Below are 23,836 nucleotides of genomic sequence, written 5' to 3' on the forward strand. Positions count from 1 at the left end.
TACCAGCCTCTGGGAAGAAAAAACCCGTAGAGCAACCATTTCTGTACCGGTTCAGAGCGCTTTCACCACAGGTCTACCTATAAAGAAAGCTCCACTTTGCAACACCTAAACTCAGTCCCTATGACTTGACCTATCTATGAGTACTTTTAGAAAATTTATTTAGAAATCTGCTTCCCAGAAACTTTCTTTTACTAAAACTGGACATGCAGAAGTTTTTAATTTTAATGTTTAATGTGTTAATTTTTTATGATTAGCATTTTCTGTTTCTATTTAAAAGATCTTCTTCTATCCTGAAATCATGACAAAATTCTTTTAAAGTTTTAAAGGTTTATCTTTCGTATTTGTCTTTACTTGATCTGGAATTTATTTTTATGTATGATATGAATAATCAGTTTTTCTTTCATACAGCTAATCAGTTTTTCCAGTATCATTTATATGCCTGAGATTTACTTATATTTGCAATTACAGGAACGGAAGAGATAACCTCATAATTGTTCCTTTTTAGATCATGTACTATTTCTGTTTTACAGGTTCTTTTTTAATTTTGAATAAACTTCCAGGAGGACTATGAAAGATTATGATGAACTTCTCAAATACTATGAATTATATGAAACTATTGGGACAGGTAATTGTTATTTTTTTCTTGGAGGCAGAGATCGAGTCTTTGAGAGTAAAGTATATTTGGGCAGTCATAAGCTTTTTAGTCTAACCCATGTAGTTTTAAAATTCTTGAACCTACTTTAGTGAAAAAAAGAAAGTGGAGCAAGAGCGTAGAGAGTAGGAGAGGCTTTGTTGGTCATTTGATTTAGAATAAAAATCACTGAAGGGTTTTGAGCCAAGGAGTGATCTGACCTTTGTTTTTAAGGGTCAGTCTGACTGCTTGGTTGTGAAAAGATGGGGAGGAGGAGGGCAAGGGCAGAAGCAGAGAGTGTGAGGAGGTTATTGCAATAATTCAGGGCAGTGATGCTGGAGATGATGGTGACTTGGATGAGAGCGATAGTAGTGAAGGTTGTGAAGGGGTGGCATTCTGTATACAGACAGACACACATACAACATGTGTGTGTGAATTTTAATTTATTTATTGAGGTGTAACCCATAGTAAATATGCAGAGTGCACTAATCTTTTTTTTTCCCCTCTGTACTACTTTTTTTTTTAATTGTAGTAAAATATACATAACATAAAATTTGTCATTTCAACCATTGTTTTTAATTTTATTGAGGTCATATTGGCTTATAACATTGTGTAATTTCAGGTGTAAATCATTATATATCAGCTTCGATATAGACTGCATCATGCTCACCACAGGTAGTCTAGTTTTTATCTGTCACCATACGCATGTGCCCTTTTATCCCTTTTGCCCACCCCTCAAACCCTTACCCTCAGGTAACCACTAATCTGTTCTCTTTATCCATGTGTTTATCTTCCACATGTGAGTGAAATCATATGGTGTTTGTCTTTCTCTGTCTGGCTTATTTTGCTTAACATAATACCCTCAGGGTCCATCCATGTTGTTGCAGATGGGACGATTTTGTCTTCTTTATGGCCAAGTAGTATTCCATTCTATATATATATACTACATCTTTATCCAGTCATCAGTACGTGGGCACTTGGGTTCCTTCCACGTCTTGGCTATTGTGAATAATGCTGCAATGAACATAGGGGTGCATAGAATTCTTTGTATTGTTGATTTCATGTTATTTGGATAAATACGTGGTAGTGGAATAGCTGGATCACATGGTATTTCTATTTTTAATTTTTTGAGTCTCCATACTGTTTTCTATAATGGCTGTATGAGCATTCCAACCAGCAATGCATGAGGGTTCCCTTTTCTCCAAATCTGCTTCCAACACTTATTATTTCTTGTCTTGTTAATATAGCCATTCTGACGGGTGTGAGGTGATCTCTCATTGTAGTTTTGATTTGCATTTCTCTAATAATTGGTGATGTTGAACGGTTTTCATGTGCTTGTTGGCCATTTGTGTATCTTTGGAAAAATGTCTATTCAGATCTTCTGCCCATTTTTTTGATTGAGCTGTTTTTTTTTTGTTGTTGAGTTGTATGAGTTCTTTATATATTTTGAAAATTAATCCCTTGTCAGATATATGATTTGCAAATATTTTCTCCCAGTTGATGGATTGTCTTTTCATTTTGTTTATGATTTCCTTTGCCTTGCGAAAGCTTTTTAGTCTGATGTAGTCCCATTTGTTTATATTTTCTTTTGTTTCCCTTGCCTGAGTAGACATGGTATTTGAAAAGATGCTGTGAAGACTGATATCAAAGAGTGTACTATCAATATTTTCTTCTAGGAGTTTTATCGTTTCAGGTCTTACATTCAAGTCTTTAATCCATTTTGAGTTAATTTTTGTGTATGGTGTAAGATAATGGTCTACTTTTATTCTTTTGCAAGTGGCTGTCCAGTTTCACAGCACCATTTATTGAAGAGACTTTCCTTTCTCCATTGTATGTTCTTGGCTCCTTTGTCAAAGATTAGCTTTCCGTAAATGTGTGGCTTTATTTCTGGGCTTTCAGTTCTGTTCCACTGATCTGTGTGTATCTTGTTGTGCTAGTACCATGCTGTTTTGATTACCTTGGTTTTGTAGTATATTTTGAAGTCAGGGATTGTGCTGCCTCCAGCTTTGTTCTTTTTTTCTCAGGATTGCTTTGGCTATTCTGGGTTTTGTTTTCCCCTATAGATTTTAGGATTCTTTGTTCTATTTCTGTGAAGAATGTTGTTGGGATTCTGATTGGGATTGCGTTGAATCTGTAGATTGCTTTAGATAATACGGACAGTTTAACTATGATTGTTTTTCCAATCCATGAGAATGGACTATCTTTCCATTTCTTTATGTCTTCTTTGATTTCTTTAAATAATGTCTTAGAGTTTTCAGTGTATAAGTCTTTCACCTCCTTGGTTAAATTTATTCCTAGATATTTTGTTCTTTTTGTTGTGATTGCAAATGAGATTGTATTTTTGACTTCTCTTTCTGTTAGTTTGTTATTAGTGTATAGAAATGCAACTACTTGTGTGTGTTGATTTTGTATCCTGCAACTTTGCTGTAGTTGATTATTTCTAATAGCTTTCTGTTGGATTCTTTAGGGTTTTCTGGATATGGAATCATGTCGTCTGCAAACAGTCAGAGATTTACTTCTTTCTTTCCAATTTGGATACCTTTTATTTCTTTTTCTTGCCTAATTGCATTGGCCAAAACCTCCAGTACTGTGTTAAATAAGAGCGGTGACAGTGGGCACCCTTGTCTGTTCTCAGAGGGATGACTTTCAGTTTTTCCCCATTGAGTATGGTGTTGGCTGTGGATTTGTCATATATGACCCTTATTATGTTGAGGTACTTGCTTTCTATACCCATTTTATTCAGAGTTTTTATCATAAATGGATGTTGGATCTTGTCAAGTGCTCTCTCTGCATCTATTGAGATGAGCATGTGATTTTCACTCCTCATTTTGTTAATGTGGTGTATCACATTGATTGATTTGCAGATGTTGAATCATCCCTGTGTCCCTAGTATAAATCCCACTTGATCCTGGTGTATGATCCTTTTAATATATTGCTCTATTTGTCTAACAATATTTTGCTGAGATTTTTGCATCTATGTTCATCAGTGATGTTAGCCTGTAATTTTCCTTCTTTGTGTTGTCCTTGTCTGGTTTCAGTATCAAGGTAATGTTGGCCTCATAGAATGAGTTAGGAAGTATCTCTTCCTCTTCAATTTTTTGGGATAGTTTGAGAAGGATAGGTATTAAATCTTCTTTGACTGTTTGGTAGAATTCTCCAGAGAAGCCATCTTTTCCTGGACTTTTGTTTTTTGGGAGGTATTTGATTGCTGTTTCAATCTCTTTACTTGTGATTGGTCTATTCAGATTCTGTATTTTTTCTTGATTCACTTTTGGGAGTTTATAGAGTCTAAGAATTGATCCATTTCTTCTAGGTTGTCCAATTTGTTGGCCTCTAGTTTATATAGTATTCTTTTATAATCCTTTGTATTTCTGTGGTATCTGTTGTAATTTCTCCTCTTTCATTTCTAATTTTATTTGTTTGAGCCTTCTCTCTTTTTTCTTTAGTGAATCTAGCTAAGGTTTTGTCAATTTTATCTGTCTTCTCAAAGAACCAACTCTTAGTTTCATTGATCCTCTCTATTGTTTCTTTATTCTCTATTTCATTTATTTCTGCTCTAATTTTTATTATTTCCCTCCTTCTGCTGACTTTGGGCTTTGTTTGTTCTTCTTTTTCTATTTCTGTTAGGTGTAGTTTAACATTACTTATTTCAGATTTTTCTTTGTTGAGGTAGGCCTGCAGTGCTATAAATTTTCCTTTTAGGATTTCTTTTGCTGTATCCTATAAGAGTTGGTATGTTGTGATCTCATTCTCATTTGTCTTCAGGTATTTTTTGATTTCACCTTTGATTTTTTTGTTGATCCACTGGTTGTTCAGTAGCATGTTATTTAGTCTCCATCTATGACTTTCCCAGCCTTTTCTTGTAGTTGCTTTCTAGCTTCATAGTATTGTGGTTGGAAAAGATGCTTGATATGATTTCAATTTTCTTAACTTTATTGAGGCTTTCCTTGTTTCCCAACATATGACCTATCTTTGAGAATGTTCCGTGTGCACTTGAGAAGAATGTGTCTTCCACTGTTTGGGGATGGAATGTTCTACATGTATCTCTTAAGTCCATCTGGTCTAGTATTTCATTTAAGGCCACTGTTTCCTTGTTGACTTTTTGTCTGGGTGATTTATCCATTGATGTAAGTGGGGTGTTTAGGTCCCCTACTATTATGATGTTGCTGTCAATTTCTCTCTTTAAGTCTGTTAATAGTTGCTTTATATACTTTGGTGCTTCTGTGTTAGGTATATATATATTCATAAGTGTTATGTCCTCTTGGTGGATTGTCCTTTTATCGTTATAATCTGCCCCTCTTTGTCGCTCATTGTCTTTTTTATCTTGAAGTCAGCTTTGTCTGATATAAGTATGACAACACCTGCTTTCCGTTTTGTTTTTTGGTGAGGAAGATTGGCCCTGAGCTAACATCTGTTGCCAATCTTTTCCTTTCCTTTTTCTGCTTTATCTCCCCAAGTCCCCCCAGTGCATAGTTGTATATCCCAGTTGCAGGTCCCTCTAGTTGTGGCATGTGGAATGCTGCCTCATCGTGGCCTGAGGAGCAGTGCCATGTCCTTGCCCAGGATCCCAACCAGCAAAACCCTGGGCTGCCACAGCAGAGTGCACGAACTTAACCACTCGGCCACGGGCGGGCCTCAAGAGTGCACTAATCTTGATGGTGTTTTACATGCATGTACATCCCTATCTTCCCTGCTCAGATCAGAACATAGAACATTTTCAGCCATTTCCTGCCTCCTTTCCCCCAAGATTACCATTGACATATTTTGAAGACAGAGCCAATGGGATTTGTTGATGGGTTGGATATGGGGTGTGAGACAAAAGGGACGGGCTAAGGGTGACTCCTGGCTTTTTGGCCTGAACACCTGGGAAAATGGAGTAGCCATTTACTGAGATGGGGAAGACCATGGGAGGGACTACCAGGAGCTTCTTATTTGTTTTTTGTCTCTGTACTTTATATTGTGTTCTTGCAATGTTAATTATAAAGCAAATTTCTAAAGAATGAATTCTATTTTTCTACTTCCTCCTTACAAAATTAGAGATATACTATCATGGTGAAAAAAAAACATCTTAGCTAGACATTGGATGAGAGAGTATAGGGTTATGGCTGACACTTTGGAAGCAACAGGAAGAAAGAGCCACAAACTTCCAGGAAGATAGGGATCAATGGAGCCTTTTAAAAGTGTGTGGAAAAGTATTTGTCTCTGAGTCGTCAGTTTGCTTGGATGATGATATTTAGGTTAGTCTTGCTTATCTCTTCATAATACATTTTCCTGTACTTAGGTGGCTTTGCAAAGGTCAAACTTGCCTGCCATATCCTCACTGGAGAAATGGTTGCTATAAAAATCATGGATAAGAATGCACTAGGGGTAAGTTCAAAATTATTTTTTAAATATTTATATGTTGGTATTATGAATTAAAATCCAACTTTGCTCTAATGTTCTAGTTAACTGCTGTTTTATTTGAATAATATTTCTGTAGCTTTTAAAACATTTTTTAAATTGCCAGTTATATATCTATGGTTTTAAAAAGTCATTTTGGGGTGGGAGTTACTTTGTGCCTGATTTTAACGCAGGGCAGTGGTGCATAGTTGAAGTCTGTAGGATCTGTTTTTCTGCAGTTGTTTCATAGTCTTGTAGGTGTCCTGGGTATTAATATTGCATTTCTTTATCCTTTCATGATACACTTACTAAATGTCAATCTATTTTATAGTATAGATAGGTAGGTCAATCTTATGTCCCAGAATTTTATTCAAAGTGCCCTTAGAAGTTATCAGATGAAATCCTTTTCCTAATCAGCCTCTTTTTTCCTCTACATGAATGCTTCTAGAATTGAGCTACTCATCATCTCCTCAAGCAGCCCGTTCAATTTGTGATCTTGCCTATAATGTATATAGTTTTTTTTGTTATTTTGTTGAAGGGAAACCTGTATCCTTAGATTGTCTTTTTGGGCCTTTTATACCCTTTCCAGTGTTTGAAGTCATCCCAAGTTGTCTTTTTTTCCTAGTTCTTTCTACCATCCCTCATGTGGTTTGATGTCTTCTTTTCTTTGTGCTGGTCTCCTGCTGAGAATTCACTCTCAGTATGTATCTGTAGCTATTTCTTTTTTTGATGATAAATTAAAAAAATCTTTTGTTTTCTAACCAAATATCTCTTAAGTGCTAAAGAAAAATTTTTTTTCTTCTGGATTGAGTTGGCATTATAATTACTAGTAGTATACAATTAAGTAAAACAACACAAACATTTTATAAATGTTAATAATTATCAAACATAAAAAACAATTCACTGAAATGCCTTTTTAAATTAGACACTCTGGACTCTTTTTTGGTCTCCCATGTTGCTGAAATGAGACAGAATTTAACATCACTTGTTACCTTGTTTTTGTTTTTAAGAATGTAAGTGCAGATTAGCATACATAAATAAGTCAAAGGGAATGTAAGGGATTTGTTACAGAAATGTAGCGCAATTCTTTGACCTCCTTCAAAAATATATACCTCAATCACACAGTGACCTATATTAGAAATTATTTTTAATACTCTATCAACTGACAGTTCAGGCTCTCTTTTAATATTTTTGTTTTTCAGTACTCAATAATGTATTTAGTTAACTAATAAAAAGGCATTAAAAAACATTTTTTCTTGAGCATTTAAACACTGATTATAAATATGATTAATTTCCTTAAATAGCTTAAGCTTGTTACAACTTTAGTATGACTTAGTCACTTGAATACTTCAAACACTTAAATGGCGAGTGAAATGTGAGCTGTTATTACAAAATGTATTACCACACTGATACTCAAAACTTATAACACATCAATAACGTCAATATGATGATGTTAATTCATTATTTCTAAACTTGTTTTTATATTTTCTAATGTTATTATACTTATTTTAATTTCTAGGATTTTAATAATATTTTGATTACTTGAGAAGTTTTGGCCGTCAGACTCCCACTTGCCACAAAAAAAGAAGAAACAAAGATTATCATATCAGAATAGTCAAAGTTATGACTGTTTCGTGGTCGAGACCTGATATCTGGTTGCATGGTCGTTATAACTGGATCTTGAGACAGTGATTATTAGATTGAGTCTCTTTGTGTTTGTTTTTTTGTTTGTTTGTTTGTTTGGGAGGAAGATTGGCCCTGAGCTAACATCTGTTGCCAATTTTCATCTTTTTGCTTGAGGAAGATTGTCACTGAGCTAACATCTGTGCCAGTCTTCCTCTATTTTATGTGGGATGCTGCCACAGTGTGGCTTGATGAGAGGTGCTGTGTCTGCCAGGATCTGAACCTGTGAACCCTGGGCCACTGAAGTGGAGCATGCAAACTTAGCCACTACACCACTGGCCCAACCCCATGTCCCTTTTTATAATAAAATTTTACTTGTTACTTCATGGATATTTGGATTTCTGTCTTTAATATGGATTTAAAAATTTTTTCATCTTGGCTTATCCTCCCCCACAACCAAAATTTTTTTTTGTAATTAAGTTTTTTTTCCAAGTTTTTATTTAAAACATTTCAAGCCCCTAGAAAAGTTGGAAGACTGAGACAGTGAATACCTACATACCCTTTCACCGACATTCACTGATTTTTAGCTCAGCTTGTTACTTAGGGACACTGCTGAGACCAAAAGCGGTAGCCCGGGCATGCACAGAGTAGAGTGTCTGTCATTTTCCTTGTTTGGAATGCTAACCTTCTATAGGAGTCTGAGGTTTTTAATTTTTCTGGATGTTGTACTATTGACCCACATTGAACTTGTCTTTCATAAAACCCTCAGGCCTTTTTTATCTACATACAAATAAGCTGTGTTATGATATTTTTCTGAATTGTTGAACAATTTGTTTTGAAGCTGTTGATCATTTTTGCTGCTCACTATTAAAGCTGCTGATATATTGATGCTTGGAGCATTTCCCAAATAGATTTATTGCTCATTCCATATAATGTTTTGTCATAGAGCGATTTGCCCCGGATCAAAACAGAGATCGATGCCCTGAAGAACCTGAGACATCAGCATATATGTCAACTCTACCATGTGCTAGAGACAGCGAACAAAATATTCATGGTTCTTGAGGTTAGTAGTATGTTCCAGAGACCTGAAAGTATTTGGTCACTGTCTTAGTGTTTGTGCTACTATAGGAAACACCACAGACTGGGTGGCTCATGAACAGCAGAAATTTATTTCGCACAGTTCTAGAGCCTGGAAGTCTAAGATAAGTCACCAGCGTGGTCAGGTGAGGGTCCTCTTTCTGGTTCACAGCTGGCACCTTCTGGCTGTGTCCTCACATGGTGTCGGGGACAAGAAATCTCCCTAGATTATCTTTTATAAGAGCACTAATTCCATTCGTGTGTGCTCTGCTCTCATGTCTTAATCACCTCCCAAAACCCCCACCTCCTAATTCCATCATCTTTGGGGATTAGGACTTCAACATATAAATTTGGGGAGGGGGACGCAAACATTCAGACCATAGTGGTCGCTTTATTAATAGTTAAGAGAAAAGTACATTTCACCTGAAAGATTAGAATGTTTAGTGGCTTACCTGTTGGAATTCTCTCTGTAAGAGTTTAGATCAAGTAAAGATATATAATAAATTGAAGATTCATTGTAAATGTAGTCTTGCTAATATACTTGTAATGGAGTGGTATAGTTTAGTGGATAGAATATGTTAGAATTTTGTTCCTAGAGGGAAGAATCCATTTCGATTTTACATAGTATATTAGTCTAGGGCTGTCATAACAAATTGCCACAAACTTGGTGGCTTAAAACAACAGAATGTAGGGTAAGCCCTGTGGTGTAGTGGTTAAAAGTACAGCGCATTCTGCTTCAGTGGCCTGGTTTCACAGGTTTGGATCCCGGGTGTGGACCTACACCACTTGTCAAGCCATGCTGTGGCAGTGACCCACACACAAAATAGAGGAAGATTGGCACAGATGTTAGCTCAGGGCTAATCTTCCTCAAGCAAAAAAAAAAGAAGAAGATTGGCAGCACATGTTAGCTCAGAGCAAATCTTCCTCACCAAAAAAAACACACCACACAGAAATTTATTGTCTCACAGTTCCGGAGGCTAGAAGCCTGAAACAAAGTGTGGATGAGGTTGTTTCCTTATGGAGAATCTGTTCCATGCCTTTTTCCTAGTTTCTGGGGGTTGCTGGCAATTGTTGGCATTCCTTGGTTTATAGATGTACCACTCCAGTCTCTGCCTCTGTCTTCAGTTGTCAGTTTCTTCTTTGTGTGTCTGTGTCTTTGTCCAAATTTCCCTCTTCAGATAAGGACACAAGTCATTGGATTAGGGCCCACCCTAATCCAATATGACCTCATTTTGACTGGGTTACATCTACAAAGACCTGATTTACAAATAGGATCACTTTCACTGGTACTGGGTGTTAGCACTGAAACATAGCTTTTTGGGGGACACAGTTCAACCCATAGCCTATAGTTAGCCTTCACTGTATGTGTTATGCAAACCAAACTCTTTCAGGTTTTAACTGCCCTTTTTGGCTTCGAGAGTAAAGTCTTTGGAACTTATATCATTCATCTGGTTTCATTTTCCTTAGTCTCAGGCAGATAATTTCTAACTGCACATCATTTTCACAGATGAGCACTGTTTTAAAAGCACATTTTAAAATTCATGATGCCAAAAGTTTTGGACCTAGAACCATTTTCTCTTTATTACATAGTAGATACATCCACATGGTCTACAGTGGTGATTTTAAAACTTTTTTTAGTTGATCTCTTTGTCCAAATTAAATTCTTAAAGAACAGCAAAAAACCTTGAACTTAGGACAAAATTTAAAAGGTACAAGAGAGTATATATTAAAAAGTGACATTCTCTCTCCCATATCCAAGTCACCCAGTTCCCTTCCCCTGAGTCAGTCACTTGCTTTTCTTTATTTCCTGTAGATGTGCCATGTATTTATAAACATCTACATATATTTTATATGTATATAAATGTATGTGTTTTTATGTATATGCATATATATGTGTAGTTTATTCTTTTCTGTCACACAAATGGTCACATACTATAATATCATTCTGTACTTGTTTTTTTCCCCCTCATTTAACCTTTTAGCTTGGAGACCACCTAGCTACATTCATAGAGATTTTGGATGCTTTTGTTTCTTTTTATTTTATATTTATTTATTTGGAAATATAAAGTAGGCTGTTTTCTTTATGTAAATCTTATTGGATAGCATTTAAAAAATTGACAATTGAGGTATAATTGACATACGATAAAATGTACACATTAGGTATATACAGTTTGGCAAAGGTACGTACCCATGTACTTCCCACCCCAGTCAAGGTATAAAACATTCCCATCACCCCAGGAAGTTTTCCCCTGACCCTTTGAAGTTAATCCTACCCACCCACTGCCCTTCCCAGCCGTGGTCTGATATCTGTCACTATAGATTAGTTTTAACTGTTGTGGAACTTGAGATAAATAGAATCATACAGTCTGTACTCTTGTGTTTGGCTTCTTTTGTTCAGCATAATGCTTTTGCAAGTCACCATATCAATATATGCTCTTTTACACTTTGCTTTTTTCACTTAATACTGAATATTGTTTTATATTAGTTCATAAAGAGCTTTTCTTATGGCTGCATAGAATTCCACTTTATAGCTGTGTCATAATTCATATCTGTGAGCATTTGGGTTGTTTCCAGTCTTTTTGCTGTTGCAAATAATGCTGCTGCAGTGAATGACCTTGAACGTGCATTGTTTTGAATATGAGAATCTATCTATAGGAATGGTTCCTCAATGAGGAACTATGAGGTCAAAGGCTGTATACACTTATCATTTTAATTGATATTGCTTAAATGAAATGAAATCTTAAATGGAAACCCCAGTTTGCAGAAAGTTGGAGCTGCTCTGGAGAAGAAGGGATGGAAAGCCTGGAGCTTCATGCTCTGGCACCTGTTCTCCTGAAGCCTCTGTGGACCCTGTGTAGAACTCAGGGTAGGCTCCTTTAGTACAGACTGAAAATCACTGGTGTTTGGGATGGAGAAGCAGTAATGCTGCTGGCTTTTTTTTGTGTTAAGTAACCACACTAAATGTGAGTGCATTAAGATGAGAATGGATTTAATACTTTGCTATAAAATATAAAACCCTGAATGAGCTTAAAAATCACAGTGGTAGTTGGTTGTACTTCTACCTACTGGTAATAAAATTGGTTGAGATGAAGAGCTGTTTTTCTCTTTCCTAGAATCACTGTTGACTTTTTTGATCCTGAGTGTATTTTTGAATGTATTTCACTTTGTTCCCTTGCCGATAAGTTGAATGAATAATATCTCTGAGTTAAGTATAATTTTTTATTTTAAATTGCTTGGAAGTGAGTTTTGTAAGTAGTAACTGTCTCTGTGGCTGTGTTGCTGTTGAAGTACTGCCCTGGAGGAGAGCTGTTTGACTACATCATCTCCCAGGATCGCCTGTCAGAGGAGGAGACGCGCGTCATCTTCCGGCAGATAGTAGCTGCAGTTGCTTACGTGCACAGCCAGGGCTATGCTCACAGGGACCTCAAACCAGTAAGTGACTGCATCACAGTTAGACGCTCACTCCAGAGTTCAACATCATTTATCTGTTTTTACTAGCTTTCCAGATCTTCTCTCTGTTTAGGATCTATCTTGGCTTTGCTTCTTTTTTTTGTTCCACTCATCATATATCACGTTTTTTTTCCTCTTTTACTTTTGACTTCTGGTGGGCTTTATTGGATGGACTTATTAGTGGCATTTTATCTATCAATTGTGTGTGACATTATAAATGTCTTTGTAATCAGCTGTGGACTATCAACCTCAGGTGTTTATCTCTAGGAAAGAAGAATTTTGAGTATTTTCTTCAAGAGTATTGTCATTATTTCCATTCAGTACTCTTTCCCTAACCCATTTTCCTTTCATTTTAATTCATTACACCTCAGAAAGGAACAGTTCAATGGAATTGACAGAATCTACTTTTCAAGGACAGAACAAAATGTGAATACTCTTAAGTCTGCAGGCCCTGAATAATATGGATGATGGTGAACGTGGCTTTTAATGTTACTTGGTACCAGGGTCAGGGACCTAGAATTGGTCTGACAAGATATGGCAGTGTTACTCTACTTTTCCATCTGTTTATACCCAACCCTTTAATTTGAGGTCACTCTTTTGGTTTAAACTTGCCTTTGGCATACATTGTGTTTGCTTTTAGTTGAACTTCAGACCACCAAGGCGAAAATGGTTTATCCTAATATGTCTTAAGGGGAAGTGGGATAGTTATCAACATTCCTCCTCTCTCTCTGTTTATACTTCTTATCATTTCATTTTTCTTAAATGATTTTCACTCTGTTGTACACAGGCTATTTAATATAAACAACCTTAAGTCATTTTTACAAAGGGCTAGAGGTATATAAGTTATATAAGGAAGTCAGTATATAGTTATGAAAATATGTTTTTGTCCCCAGGAAAATTTGTTGTTTGATGAATATCATAAATTAAAGCTGATTGACTTTGGTCTCTGTGCAAAACCCAAGGTAAGTACAGAAATAAAAATGCATTTATTTCCTTTGTAAATGCACCTCTTAATGTGTTGTCTTGCATTGACTTCCACTTAGTCTTTATTGAGCCTGGTCTCATCCATTGAGAAGAATGTTAAATTTCATCCCTTCTATAAGTTCTCTAGATGATTCTACTATGTAGCCAAGATTGAGCACAACTGCTCTAGGTCCAGGATTTGTCCTGCTGAAGACCCCATGGGTGTGCTGTGAGAGAATTTGCACTGCTGAGGTGACAAGGGGCCACCGCAGCATGAATGCCGCATTGACCATGTGTTTGCAGTTTGAGTATGTTGCCACTAGATGATGCTTCTGTTCTTTTAGATATGAGTTTTGGGAATTTAGTGCAAATCTAGTCTTTGTTATCCAAATGGTTATATAACCAACCATTAGTTACATTTTGAGAGATAGTCCCCTTTCCTTATAAAAGAAGAAGGAAAAAGTTCACATGCATTTTTAAATTTATACTGTTACGTGTTTCCTTAGTTTGCACCCCACAGTTAGGCACTGGTGTTCTCCAGCACACCTTCTCTTTGAGGTGACGTTGAACTCTCCAGCTCAGCTGTCTGCAGCAGGGCTCCGTGTGGCTGCCTGTTGGAGGCTTCCTCCTGAGTTCTCTAATGATGGTTCTCACAGTCTCTAAAATGAGCTGTCTGTACTCATTCAGAATGTTGAAATTGCAGACCTGTCTCAGTCCTGTGTAGTCCCACGCTTATTTCCTGCCCCAGTGAGAATTAGCTAGGTGCAAAGGGAAGCAGATTTTGCCCCTTTGGCTGAATGTCTTATTCTTTCTGATTTTCCTCTCCTTCCCTTGGCCCTTCAGAGATCCTCAGTGGAGCCTTGTGTCTGGGAACTAAATGCTAGAAGGCATGTTTTTGATCCTCACGCGTATAAAGATAAAACATACTTTGAGCAGATAAAGTGGTTTTAAGTCATATTCTCCACAGGAGGCAGTGGAGAATATTTGACAGAGTCCTTTAGCCTTTCTTTATGGCTGCTGCAGATTCGACCCACACAGACACCATCTAAGGAAGCAGGAGTTGGTTAGGAGTGGATTGCCTCAGCTTTTTGCTGAGGAGCTCACTTCTGGGCATGTTGTTGCAGTTGTCAATGAATCTCACAGTTTCACAAGTCATTTGCCACTTGTAGAACTCTATACAAGTGTTGGGCAGTAGTAGCAATTTCATTATGTCTCAGTATTTCTGTGGGAGAGCAGAGGAGGTTAAGCAGATTCCTCATTTTAACAGATCTGGAAGCTCATGTTGTGATTTGTGTTATAACTGAGTCTGAAAACAGACTCCCAAGGCACTGTTCTAGGTAGCATATTGCTCTCTTCCCTGTAAGGAAGAAGCTGCTCTTCTGTATTGGTAAAGATTTGATATTGGAGGTAAAGTCCAGTAAAGAAATAGTCCTTTTTCCTCAAGTGCTTGGAGGTGAGAAGACGTGCGTGCTTCCATGTATGCTAAGCTGATTATCATGCGAGTGGATATCTAGGGAAATATGAACCTCACTCGACTGGGGTACGGGGGAAAGGATGTTGCTCATACCAGGTTGTAGCAGTACTGGAAATCCAGAGAAGAGGGAACCACACATGCATGTAGGCAGAGAGCATTGGGTTGGCTGCAGAAGTCTCTTATTTGGGTAATTCTTCATCTAGCTTCTCTTTGCTGTGCTGAAAGAATGTTTATCAAGGTTTTAATTCTCTTAAGTGCTGTAATTACGAAGTGTTTCATTTCTACCTTATTGGCAGGATAACAAGGATTACCACCTACAGACATGCTGTGGGAGTCTTGCTTATGCAGCACCTGAATTAATACAAGGCAAATCATATCTGGGCTCAGAGGTAATTATTCATTGATTAATTCAGTATGTAACCAATATGCACATATTGGTGACCTGTAGTGAGTCAGGCATTGTGTGTTGGGGATATAATGATGTGGTAAGAAATAATCTTGTTAATCAGAGAGTTCAGTCTGTTCGGAGAGTGAGATATGTAAAGTAATACAGGAAATCAATAACCTGTAAGAAATATAATACATAGCATACTTATGAAGCAAGGGTATATTTCTGGTGTCCTTGTTTTGGTTTCTTTGGTGTTAAACAGTGCTGTAGTTTAGACTGGTTAGTCCAGCCCAGTAGGGCACAAGGCCAGGGTTGCAGGCTCAGTTTTCAGAAATGCTGCTTAGCACAAAGAAAACCTGTGTTTTGTCCATAACCAACTCTCCGAGGCCAGCAGTCCTGTGGAGGAGGCCCAGGCTCAGAAGGCCTGGGCATTGCCTGCTTTACCGTCAGCTACCACAAGCCACTCAGCCCCTTCCATTCTCTGGAGTGCTAGTTGAGCTGATATTAGCATCATAAGATAAAAAAGGTTTAGTCATTAAAAGCTCAGGAAATGCTGGGTTGAAGAGTTTCCTTTAGTTCAGGATATCTCCGAACCTTTGATATGTTCTTATACGGTATGATCCTTTGGGTATGGGAGTGTCACAGATAGCAGCTGATCTCGATTTTACTTGCCTACAGAAACTACTTTTTATGTGGAGCATCTTTTGGAACTAGTGTTATGTGAGAGAAATTTGGGGATATGCTAGTTTATTTAATTTGTAATGTGAGAAGATAGTAACTAACTTATTTTTGGTGAGTTTTTATTTGGATATAATCTCAAACTTACAGAAGAGTTGCAAATATGGAGTGAGGAACTGCTGTATGTATTTCATCAAATTCACAATTATTTACGTTTTTCCCTATTTGCTTTATCACTCTCTATGTTTATGTATATATGTGTATATTATCTTTTTGAACCAATTGAGAGTAAGTTGGAGACATCATAGTCGTTTATCATTAAATGCTAAGTATATATTTCCTAAAAGCAAGGATCTTCTCTCTTATAACTGCACTTTACTTGTCAAAATCAGGGAATTTAACATTGATACTATTTATCTAACCCAGAATTCATGTTCAAAAAGTGCTAATTGTACCAATAATGTCCGTTAGAGCTATGTTTTCCCTCCAGTCCAGGATTCAGTTCAGGATCATACATTGCATTTAGTTGTTGTGTTTCTTTGATCTTTAATTTGGAAGAGTCGCTTGGGCTTTCTTTATTTTCCTTGGCTTTGACATTTTTGAGGAAGCCAGTTATTTTGTAGAGTGTCTCTCAGTTTGAGTTTGTGTGATGCTTCCTTATGATGAAATTCAGGTCGTGCATTTTTGGCACAAATACCACCAAAGTGATGTTGTGGCCTTCTTGGTGCATCATAGGAAAGGGAATAAACTTTCACTGAGCATTCATCATTGTTCTGGAATCATACTAGATCCTTTTTTTTTCATTTGTGGTAAAATACACAACATAAAATTTACCATCTTAACCAATTTTTTTTGAGCGTCTTAACTATTTTTAAGTGTATAGTTACTATCTTAACCATTTTAAATGTGCAATTCAGTAATGTTAGGTACATTCACCTTGTTGTGCAACCAATCTCCAGGACTCTTTTCATTTTGCAGAACTGAAACTCTACTCATTAAACAATTACTCTCTATTTGCTTTTCCCCACCCCTGGCAACCATCCTTCTTTCTGTCTCTCTGAATTTGACTACACTAGGTGCCTTATATGGTGGAGTCATACAACATTTGTCTTTTTGTGTCTGGCTTATTTCACTTCACATAGTGTCCTCAAGGTTCATGCGTGTTGTAGCATGTGTCGGGATTTCCTTCCTTCTTAAGGCTGAATAATATATTATTTTTTTGTTTGCATATACCACATTTGGTTTATCCATTTATCCATGGATGGACAGTGGGATTGCTTCTACCTTTTGGTTATTGTGAATAATGCTGATGGGAACAAATATCTCTTTGAGATCTTGCTTTCACTTTTTTTTGATGTATACCCCAAAGTGGAATTGCTGGATTGTATGGTAATTCTGTTTTTAATTTTTTGAGGAACTGCCATACTGTTTTCCATGGTGGCAGCAACATTTTACGCTCCACAACAATGCACAAGGGTTCCACATGCATTTAGGCCACAAAAATCCTTTGGAGTGAATACTATTATTCCATTTTATAAGATAAGGAAGATGAAGAAATTGAGGCTCAAAAATTAAGTGTCTTTACACGGTCACACAGCTGGTAACTAGAGGTCAAGATTTGAACTGAGTAAGGCTTTACTACATGCCTGTGCTCTTTCCACTATTCTATCAAGTCTCCCAGAAGGAGGGATAATCATATGCCCAATGCTCACAAGATTCCTAGAGGGCTGATGATGAGGCCCTGGTGATTCGAATGCATCTGAGATTTTCCTATGGGATCTTAAGTAGTTTTCTTGTCCATTTTAGTACAACTTCCCATCCTTGTAGGACAGTGTCTTAAGGACAGTTTACCAGGGAAATGTCAGGGCACTTGTTAAAAGACACAAAGCGCAGAGTGATGTCAGCATCATGGTGGAGTGATCTCTTCTCTTAGTTTCTCTCCTCTAAGATACAACCAAAAGGACATTCATAAACCAACAGAGAACATTCACACAACACAGACATTTGAGAGATCCACACAGCCGTATGTCTCAAGCTTGGGGGTGCTGGATGCCCCCAGGAGGGAGTGGAAGGAGGTAAGGGGATCTCCTCTCTCTCCCAAGCGGCAGCAATCTAGGGCCTAGGACCTTGTGTGTCAGCTGGCATGCAACCCTAAGAAGAGAAGGGGGAAAATGCATCCCTGTATGGGAATGCTTGTGCTCTTGGAGTTGTCTCCCAGCCTGTGGGAATGCTCCACACTGAAGTAGCTAAGCAATCGTGGGGGCGTCCACACCAAGCTGAGTAGCCCAGGCAGGCAAACAGTGAGTGCAGAGTTGGGGTGCATGGGATTATGCATGTGAAAGAAAGAGCGCTTCTCCCCCTGCCTGGCACACCAGGTCAGCCAATTGGCCAGAGCAGGGGATCCCAGCCAGAATGCCTGTGCATATGTACGTGTGTAAGGCAGCAATGGCGAGTGGACAAATGCAGATGGGTCCTGTTGGCAGAGCTTCCAACGGACAGGCACATCTGCCAGGGATCACAGAGGGCTCAGAAAACACAGCTTCTATGCCTTCCCCCCGCCCTCCAGTAGTGGCAGGTGGAATCTCTGACCAGATACTACCACTATGCAATGGCAAAAGTCCACCCCATCAGATAGCATAAAGAAGTATATTAACAGTTGAGACCAGAAGGAAAATGACAAGTACCCAGTAATCAATCCTGAACTCACAGAAATTTACGATCCAAATGACAGAGAATTCAAAATAGTTATCATAAAGAAACTTAATGACTTACAAGAAAACAGAAAACAGTTTAATCATCTCAGGAATAAAATGAATGAACAGAGGGAATTCTTCACAAAAGAGATTAAAACTTTAAAAAAAACAACAATCAGAAATGTTGAAGATGAAAAACAGTGAATGAGATAAAGAAAAATCTGGAGTCCTTAAAAAACAGCTGATATTATGGAGGACAGAATCAGTAATTTAGAGGACGGAAATATAGAAATGCTGTAGATGGAAGAGGAGAGAGAACTAAGACTAAAAAGAAATGAAGAAGTTCTATGAGAAATATCCAACTTAATTAGGAAACAGATACTGCCCTTCTTACCTCTGAAAATTTTCCTGTGGCTCAAATGGTGGGAGCTGTGACTTCTCAACCAATGGTGGCATCATTATTGGCTAAGGCCAAATGTTGCTTGAATAAGTAGTTAGTGCTTAGGACTCATGGGACACATGGGTAGCTTATATAAAGGTTAAGCACCTCCTGGGATTTTGAGATTTGTAGGGCTGTTTGTGCTGGCAGGCTAATTTCTAGCCTCTATATTTGAAAAGTCAGTTGTTGAACTTTGTTAAGGTTTCTCTACATGGAGGGGACTTTACAGTTGAGCTTAGTCACATTTGCAGATTATTAATGTAAATTTTAGGACTTGTTTTACTGTCCTCATGCGTGTTTACATAATTCTTGTATGTAGTAAACCCTCAGGAGCACCATACAGTTGTCTCTCAGAATCAGAGATGCGGCCTCATCTCTTTCCTTACCATGCCCAATCCAGCCAGGCCACTGGAAATTACTGTCCATTAAGCCTTGGAGTCCAGCAGTAGAGGAGAGTGCACTGAACTAGAAGTTGGGAGGTCTACCTGGGTGGCCTGCCATTGACTGGGTGACTTTGGGCCACCTTCCTTTGTGGGCTTTAGGTTCCCTGTGTGTAGAATGAGCAGGTTGAATTGGATGATCTCTGAGCTCTTTTCCAGCTCTGTGAAGAGTCTGTGATTCTATTACATGTACTGCCATTCTGAAATATGTTCTAAATTTTTTTGAACTATTTTTTTCTCCCTTTCAGGCAGATGTTTGGAGCATGGGCATACTCTTATATGTACTTATGTGTGGCTTTCTACCATTTGATGACGATAATGTCATGGCCTTGTACAAGAAGATTATGGTGAGTATTACAAGGCATGGAGTTTCAATGTAAAGGTTTTCTATACTGCATACTATATACTTCTATTTATAAAAGTACAAAAACAGGCAAAAGTAACTTGTTAGAAGTGAAGATAGATAGGTTACTCTTTAGAAGTGGGTAGTGACTAGAAGAGGGGCATGAGGGGTGCTTCTGTTTCTTGATCTGGGTGCTAGTTATACTTGTGTATTCAGTTTTTGAAAACTTGTCAAGGTGTACCCCTATGATGTGTGTACTTTTCTATATGTATACTATACTTCTTCAATAAAAAGCTTAACAAAACAAAAACAAATGAGAAAGTAAAGACGTGAGCTGATTTTCCTGGTGAGAGTTTTTGTTTTGTATCCTGAAATGAAACCTTAGTAAGTTGCTGTGTTAAATCATATTTTCCTATTGAGTTGTGATAAAATAAGAGAAACTGTTTCTTTTTGAAGGTAGAGTTTGGCTTTAGGGTATAATAAAACCACTGATAAGAGTACTGTAAGCTTTGTTAAACTCATATGTATCAGAGACAGAAAGTAGATTTGCAGTTGTGGGGGCTGGGAGGGTGGTGGAATAGCACTGGGGAGTGACTGCCAATGGGTATGGGGTTTCTTTTTGGGGTGATGAAAATGTTCTGGAATTAGATAGTGGTGATGATTGTGCAACTTTGTGAATATACTGAAAACTACTGAACTGTACACTTTAAAAGGGTGAACTTTATGTTACGTGAATTATATTCAATTAGAAAACCTCCAAAAATCATATCGGGCAAGGAAAATAGTAAAATTCTTTTTAAAGAGTTACTATTCAAAAGAAGATATGTAAAGGGGAAGAAAGAGCACCATATTGTGTCCATTACAAACCAGGGTCACACCAGCAGAGCACCTTCTCTGAATTCAGCTTGAATTTAGTTCTGTTTAACAGACATTTCCTGAAGGTGTTGTTTGTATGGGATACTGCAAGGCATGAACAAGGATCTGTGAACTTGATCATTGTCCACGAGGGCCTGATTTCTTGTTGGAGACAGGTGCAAGGCTATCTAAAAAGGGCGTAGGGTCAGGGATGCCATATTGTAACAGAGGTATACATGAAGGAGCGGGTGAGGGATTTGGGAGAACGTCTTAGAGGAAGTGGGGTTTGAGCAGGGCTTTCAAAGAAGGGTAGTGTGGTTCAGAAAGGGATGTGGGAGACAGCATGCCTGGTAGAGCAGACGGTGTGAGCCAAGGCATAAGGTGGGAGAAGCATGGGAGAAGTGGTTGGAAGTTTTATGTGGCTGGACCATTGGGTCTCTAACGGCCTTTAGGGAGGGAGACTACCTCAGTCAACTCTCATTTCTGTGAAGTAGCGCTCAGAGGTGAGTGGTCATCCCATTTCGCTCGTTGCTTACCCTGTAGAACACAAAGTCTCAGAGCTCTGAGTTCAGTCTTTATTTTTTAGTTTATTTGACTTAATAGTTTTTCCTATATCTCACCCTGGAAAAGCCTTTAAAATAAATGCCAAAACTACAAAGAGTAGTTTTGGGAAGAGATGGAATGGTAGTAGTCGCAACTCTCTGATGGCTGAGGCGCTCTAGTTCTGCAGGGTCGAAGAGAAGCAGTGTTAGCAGTAGCTGTTAACCGCTGCTGGGGGAACTGTGTTTGTGGGTTTCTCCTTGGGAAGGGAGGTGGACGTGGCAGTGGGCTGGAGGCCGGCTTCCTGGGGAAGCCAAGACAGCCTGCATTTCCTCCCATCCCTTCTCAAGAAGCCTCCTCTACGCTTTGCGGGGTAGCAGTCATTGCTTTGGCTCTGTCTGCTGACTGTGCTACACCCCGCCGTGTCAACAGCAGGATCAGGGGAGAGCAGCATTAGGATCGCTTTGTAGCTTCAGCATCAGTTAACAGAAGTGGAGCCGGGAGGAGGCTTGGTCTTTGGGTGGCTCAGCAACAATTTTCCAATTATGCTTTTAAAAAACATTGAGTTGGCCTCTTGAATTATTTCCTCTTTTCGCTACTCTTTTCTCTAAAGTAGAGCTGTGTTTCTTGTTCTGAAAGTAATTTCAGTATTATAAGCTACTAGTATATTTTACCCTACTCCTTTTTGGGGAACTCCATGCCAAAGAAATAAACTGACAAGACAGATTTCTCCAAAGGTGAGCTAGATTTGGATCTGCTAGGTGATGTAGCCCCAGTCTTATAACTTTTAGAATTCCAGAAAGACAGTGTGGGGACACATAATCATAGAATTTCCCTGTTGGAAAAAATCTCACAAATCAAGTTTGTCACTCTGCTGCTTGTTTCATATTTAAATCCTCACTAAAACGTCTCCTGCCTTGGCTGTGTCCGGGTAATCTCTCTCGGGGCAGGGAAGCCTTAGCTAATGGACTTGGAGCAGGGGTTCGCAATCCTGGCTGAACGTTCGCGTCTTTTGGGGCACTTTAAAAAATACTGAGTCCAACTCCTAGAATAATTAAATCTGAATCACACTGGTATTTTTAAAATCCAGGATCTCTCCTTTCTGTTACTGGACTTTGGGAAATTAGCCTCTCTGTGCCCCAGTTTCTTCATCTGTAGAATGGATGGAACGATAGTATTTTTAGCATAGGGTTGTTCGGATTAAATGAGTTAATCCATGGAAAGCATTTTGAGTAGTGCTCAATAAATGTCAGCTATTATTATTAACATACATTTCTAAATTTAGTTTGCCAATATTTTGTCCAGGACTTAAAATTCGTTTGCAAATTTTCCTTTCTTGAACTGTTTTATTGGTTCCTTGGGTGTTTTATGGAATGTGTTTGTAAGTCCATCTCCACCAGTGTCTTCTTTATGGGAAGATTTTTAAATAGTGCGTAAGTCAGATCACATCACTTTATTAGAACTCTCCAGTGTCTTCTTTCCCATCTCAATCAAGTCAAAACAGACTTGGCCCTGTGGGCTGCAGGCTTTATCCCATGTGTACTGGCCTCCCATTACCTCGATGCCCCCGTCACCTACCGCTCCTCCCTCCTTGCTTGCTCCATTCACTTGTACTCCTTGTTGTTTCTTTCTGTCCCCTGGTTGCTTGAACATGCCAAGCATGCATCTGCCTCAGGGCATTTGTTCTTGCTCTTTCTTTCGCCTGAAAGGGTTTTCTCCTGGATAGACACTTTGTTCCCTCCTCTCCTCAGGTCTCTGTTCACACGGTCTCTAATTAGAAAGGCAGCTGTTCATTTGTTGTTCTTTTGTTAGTTTGTTTGATCATTTGATCATTTATCCATTCATTCAATGTTCTTTAACCTTAGGAAGCAGTTCAGTATTTATTGAACACCAAATCTGTGCCATGTGCTTTTTTAGATGCTTGGGCTGTATCAGTGAGTAAAACAGATGGAGGGTCTCTGCCCTCATGGGGTTTATGTTCTAGTGATAAGGATATAGAAAAAGACAACTAGCATGATAAATAAGTGAATTATATTAAAAGATGCTACTTGCTTTAGAGAAAAAAAAAATTGAGCAGGGTAAAGAGGAATTGGGAGAACAGATTGGGGTATGGAGGAAGAGGAGGGTAGGTTGCATTAATAAATAAATAAGGTGGTCAGAGTAAACTTCACAGAGGTCAGATCTGAGCAAGACTTGAAGGAGGTGAGGGTGTTAGTCAGGTGGATATCAAGGAGGGGAATGTTTCAGGCAGAGGAAACAGCAAAGGCCGGTAGGCAGAAGCATACCTGGTATAGTTGAGGGAGGGCAAGAGGGCTAGTGCGACTGGAGTGGAGAAAATGCGGAGAGTTGTAGGAGGTGAAGTCTTGGGGAACAGGAGATCTGACTGCCTGGGCTTTGTAGACTCTCGTAAGGACTTCGGCTTTTTGTCTAAGTGAAATGGGGAGCCCTTGGAGAGTTTTGAGCAGGAGTGACATGGTCTGATTTAGGTTTTAACGGGATCACACTGGCTGCTGGGTGGAGATAGAATGTAGGGAGCAAAGAACCAGGGAGACTGGTTAGGACGATATTGTAGAATTTTCAGATAAGAGATGGTGGCCATCGAGGTGGTGAGAAGTGGTTGGATTCTGTTTGTTTTTTTTTTAAATTATTTTTAAATTAACGGCATAAAATGTACTTTTGTGTGTGTGTAGGGGTCTACAAATTTTAACACATATATAGATTCATGTACCCACCACCATAGTCAGGATATATGTTTAGACTAATCTGTAGTCTTTTGAAGGTATAGCTGACATGATTTGCGGAAGGACGGGATAAGGAGAGTAACCTGAGCGACTCCACAGCTGGAGCTGCCCCCAGCTGGGAT

At 38.5% G+C, this 23,836-nt stretch overlaps 1 protein-coding gene across 2 annotated transcripts in view; it reads left to right on the top strand.

Moving 5' to 3' along the window:
- The first annotated feature begins 527 nt into the window (after window positions 1–527).
- Window positions 528–23,836, top strand: part of MELK (maternal embryonic leucine zipper kinase) — an 83,964-nt gene continuing 60,655 nt past the window's right edge. For both annotated transcript variants that reach the window (XM_046673888.1, XM_046673895.1), the window contains exons 1-7: window positions 528–625; window positions 5,913–5,998; window positions 8,580–8,696; window positions 11,999–12,142; window positions 13,054–13,122; window positions 14,894–14,986; window positions 19,484–19,582. In XM_046673888.1, coding sequence (XP_046529844.1) covers window positions 568–625; window positions 5,913–5,998; window positions 8,580–8,696; window positions 11,999–12,142; window positions 13,054–13,122; window positions 14,894–14,986; window positions 19,484–19,582 — 666 coding nt within the window. In that variant the 5' untranslated portion in view covers window positions 528–567. The remainder of the gene's footprint in view (window positions 626–5,912; window positions 5,999–8,579; window positions 8,697–11,998; window positions 12,143–13,053; window positions 13,123–14,893; window positions 14,987–19,483; window positions 19,583–23,836) is intronic.

Source organism: Equus quagga, chromosome 1, assembly GCF_021613505.1.
Source record: "Equus quagga isolate Etosha38 chromosome 1, UCLA_HA_Equagga_1.0, whole genome shotgun sequence".
Lineage (NCBI taxonomy): Eukaryota > Metazoa > Chordata > Mammalia > Perissodactyla > Equidae > Equus > Equus quagga.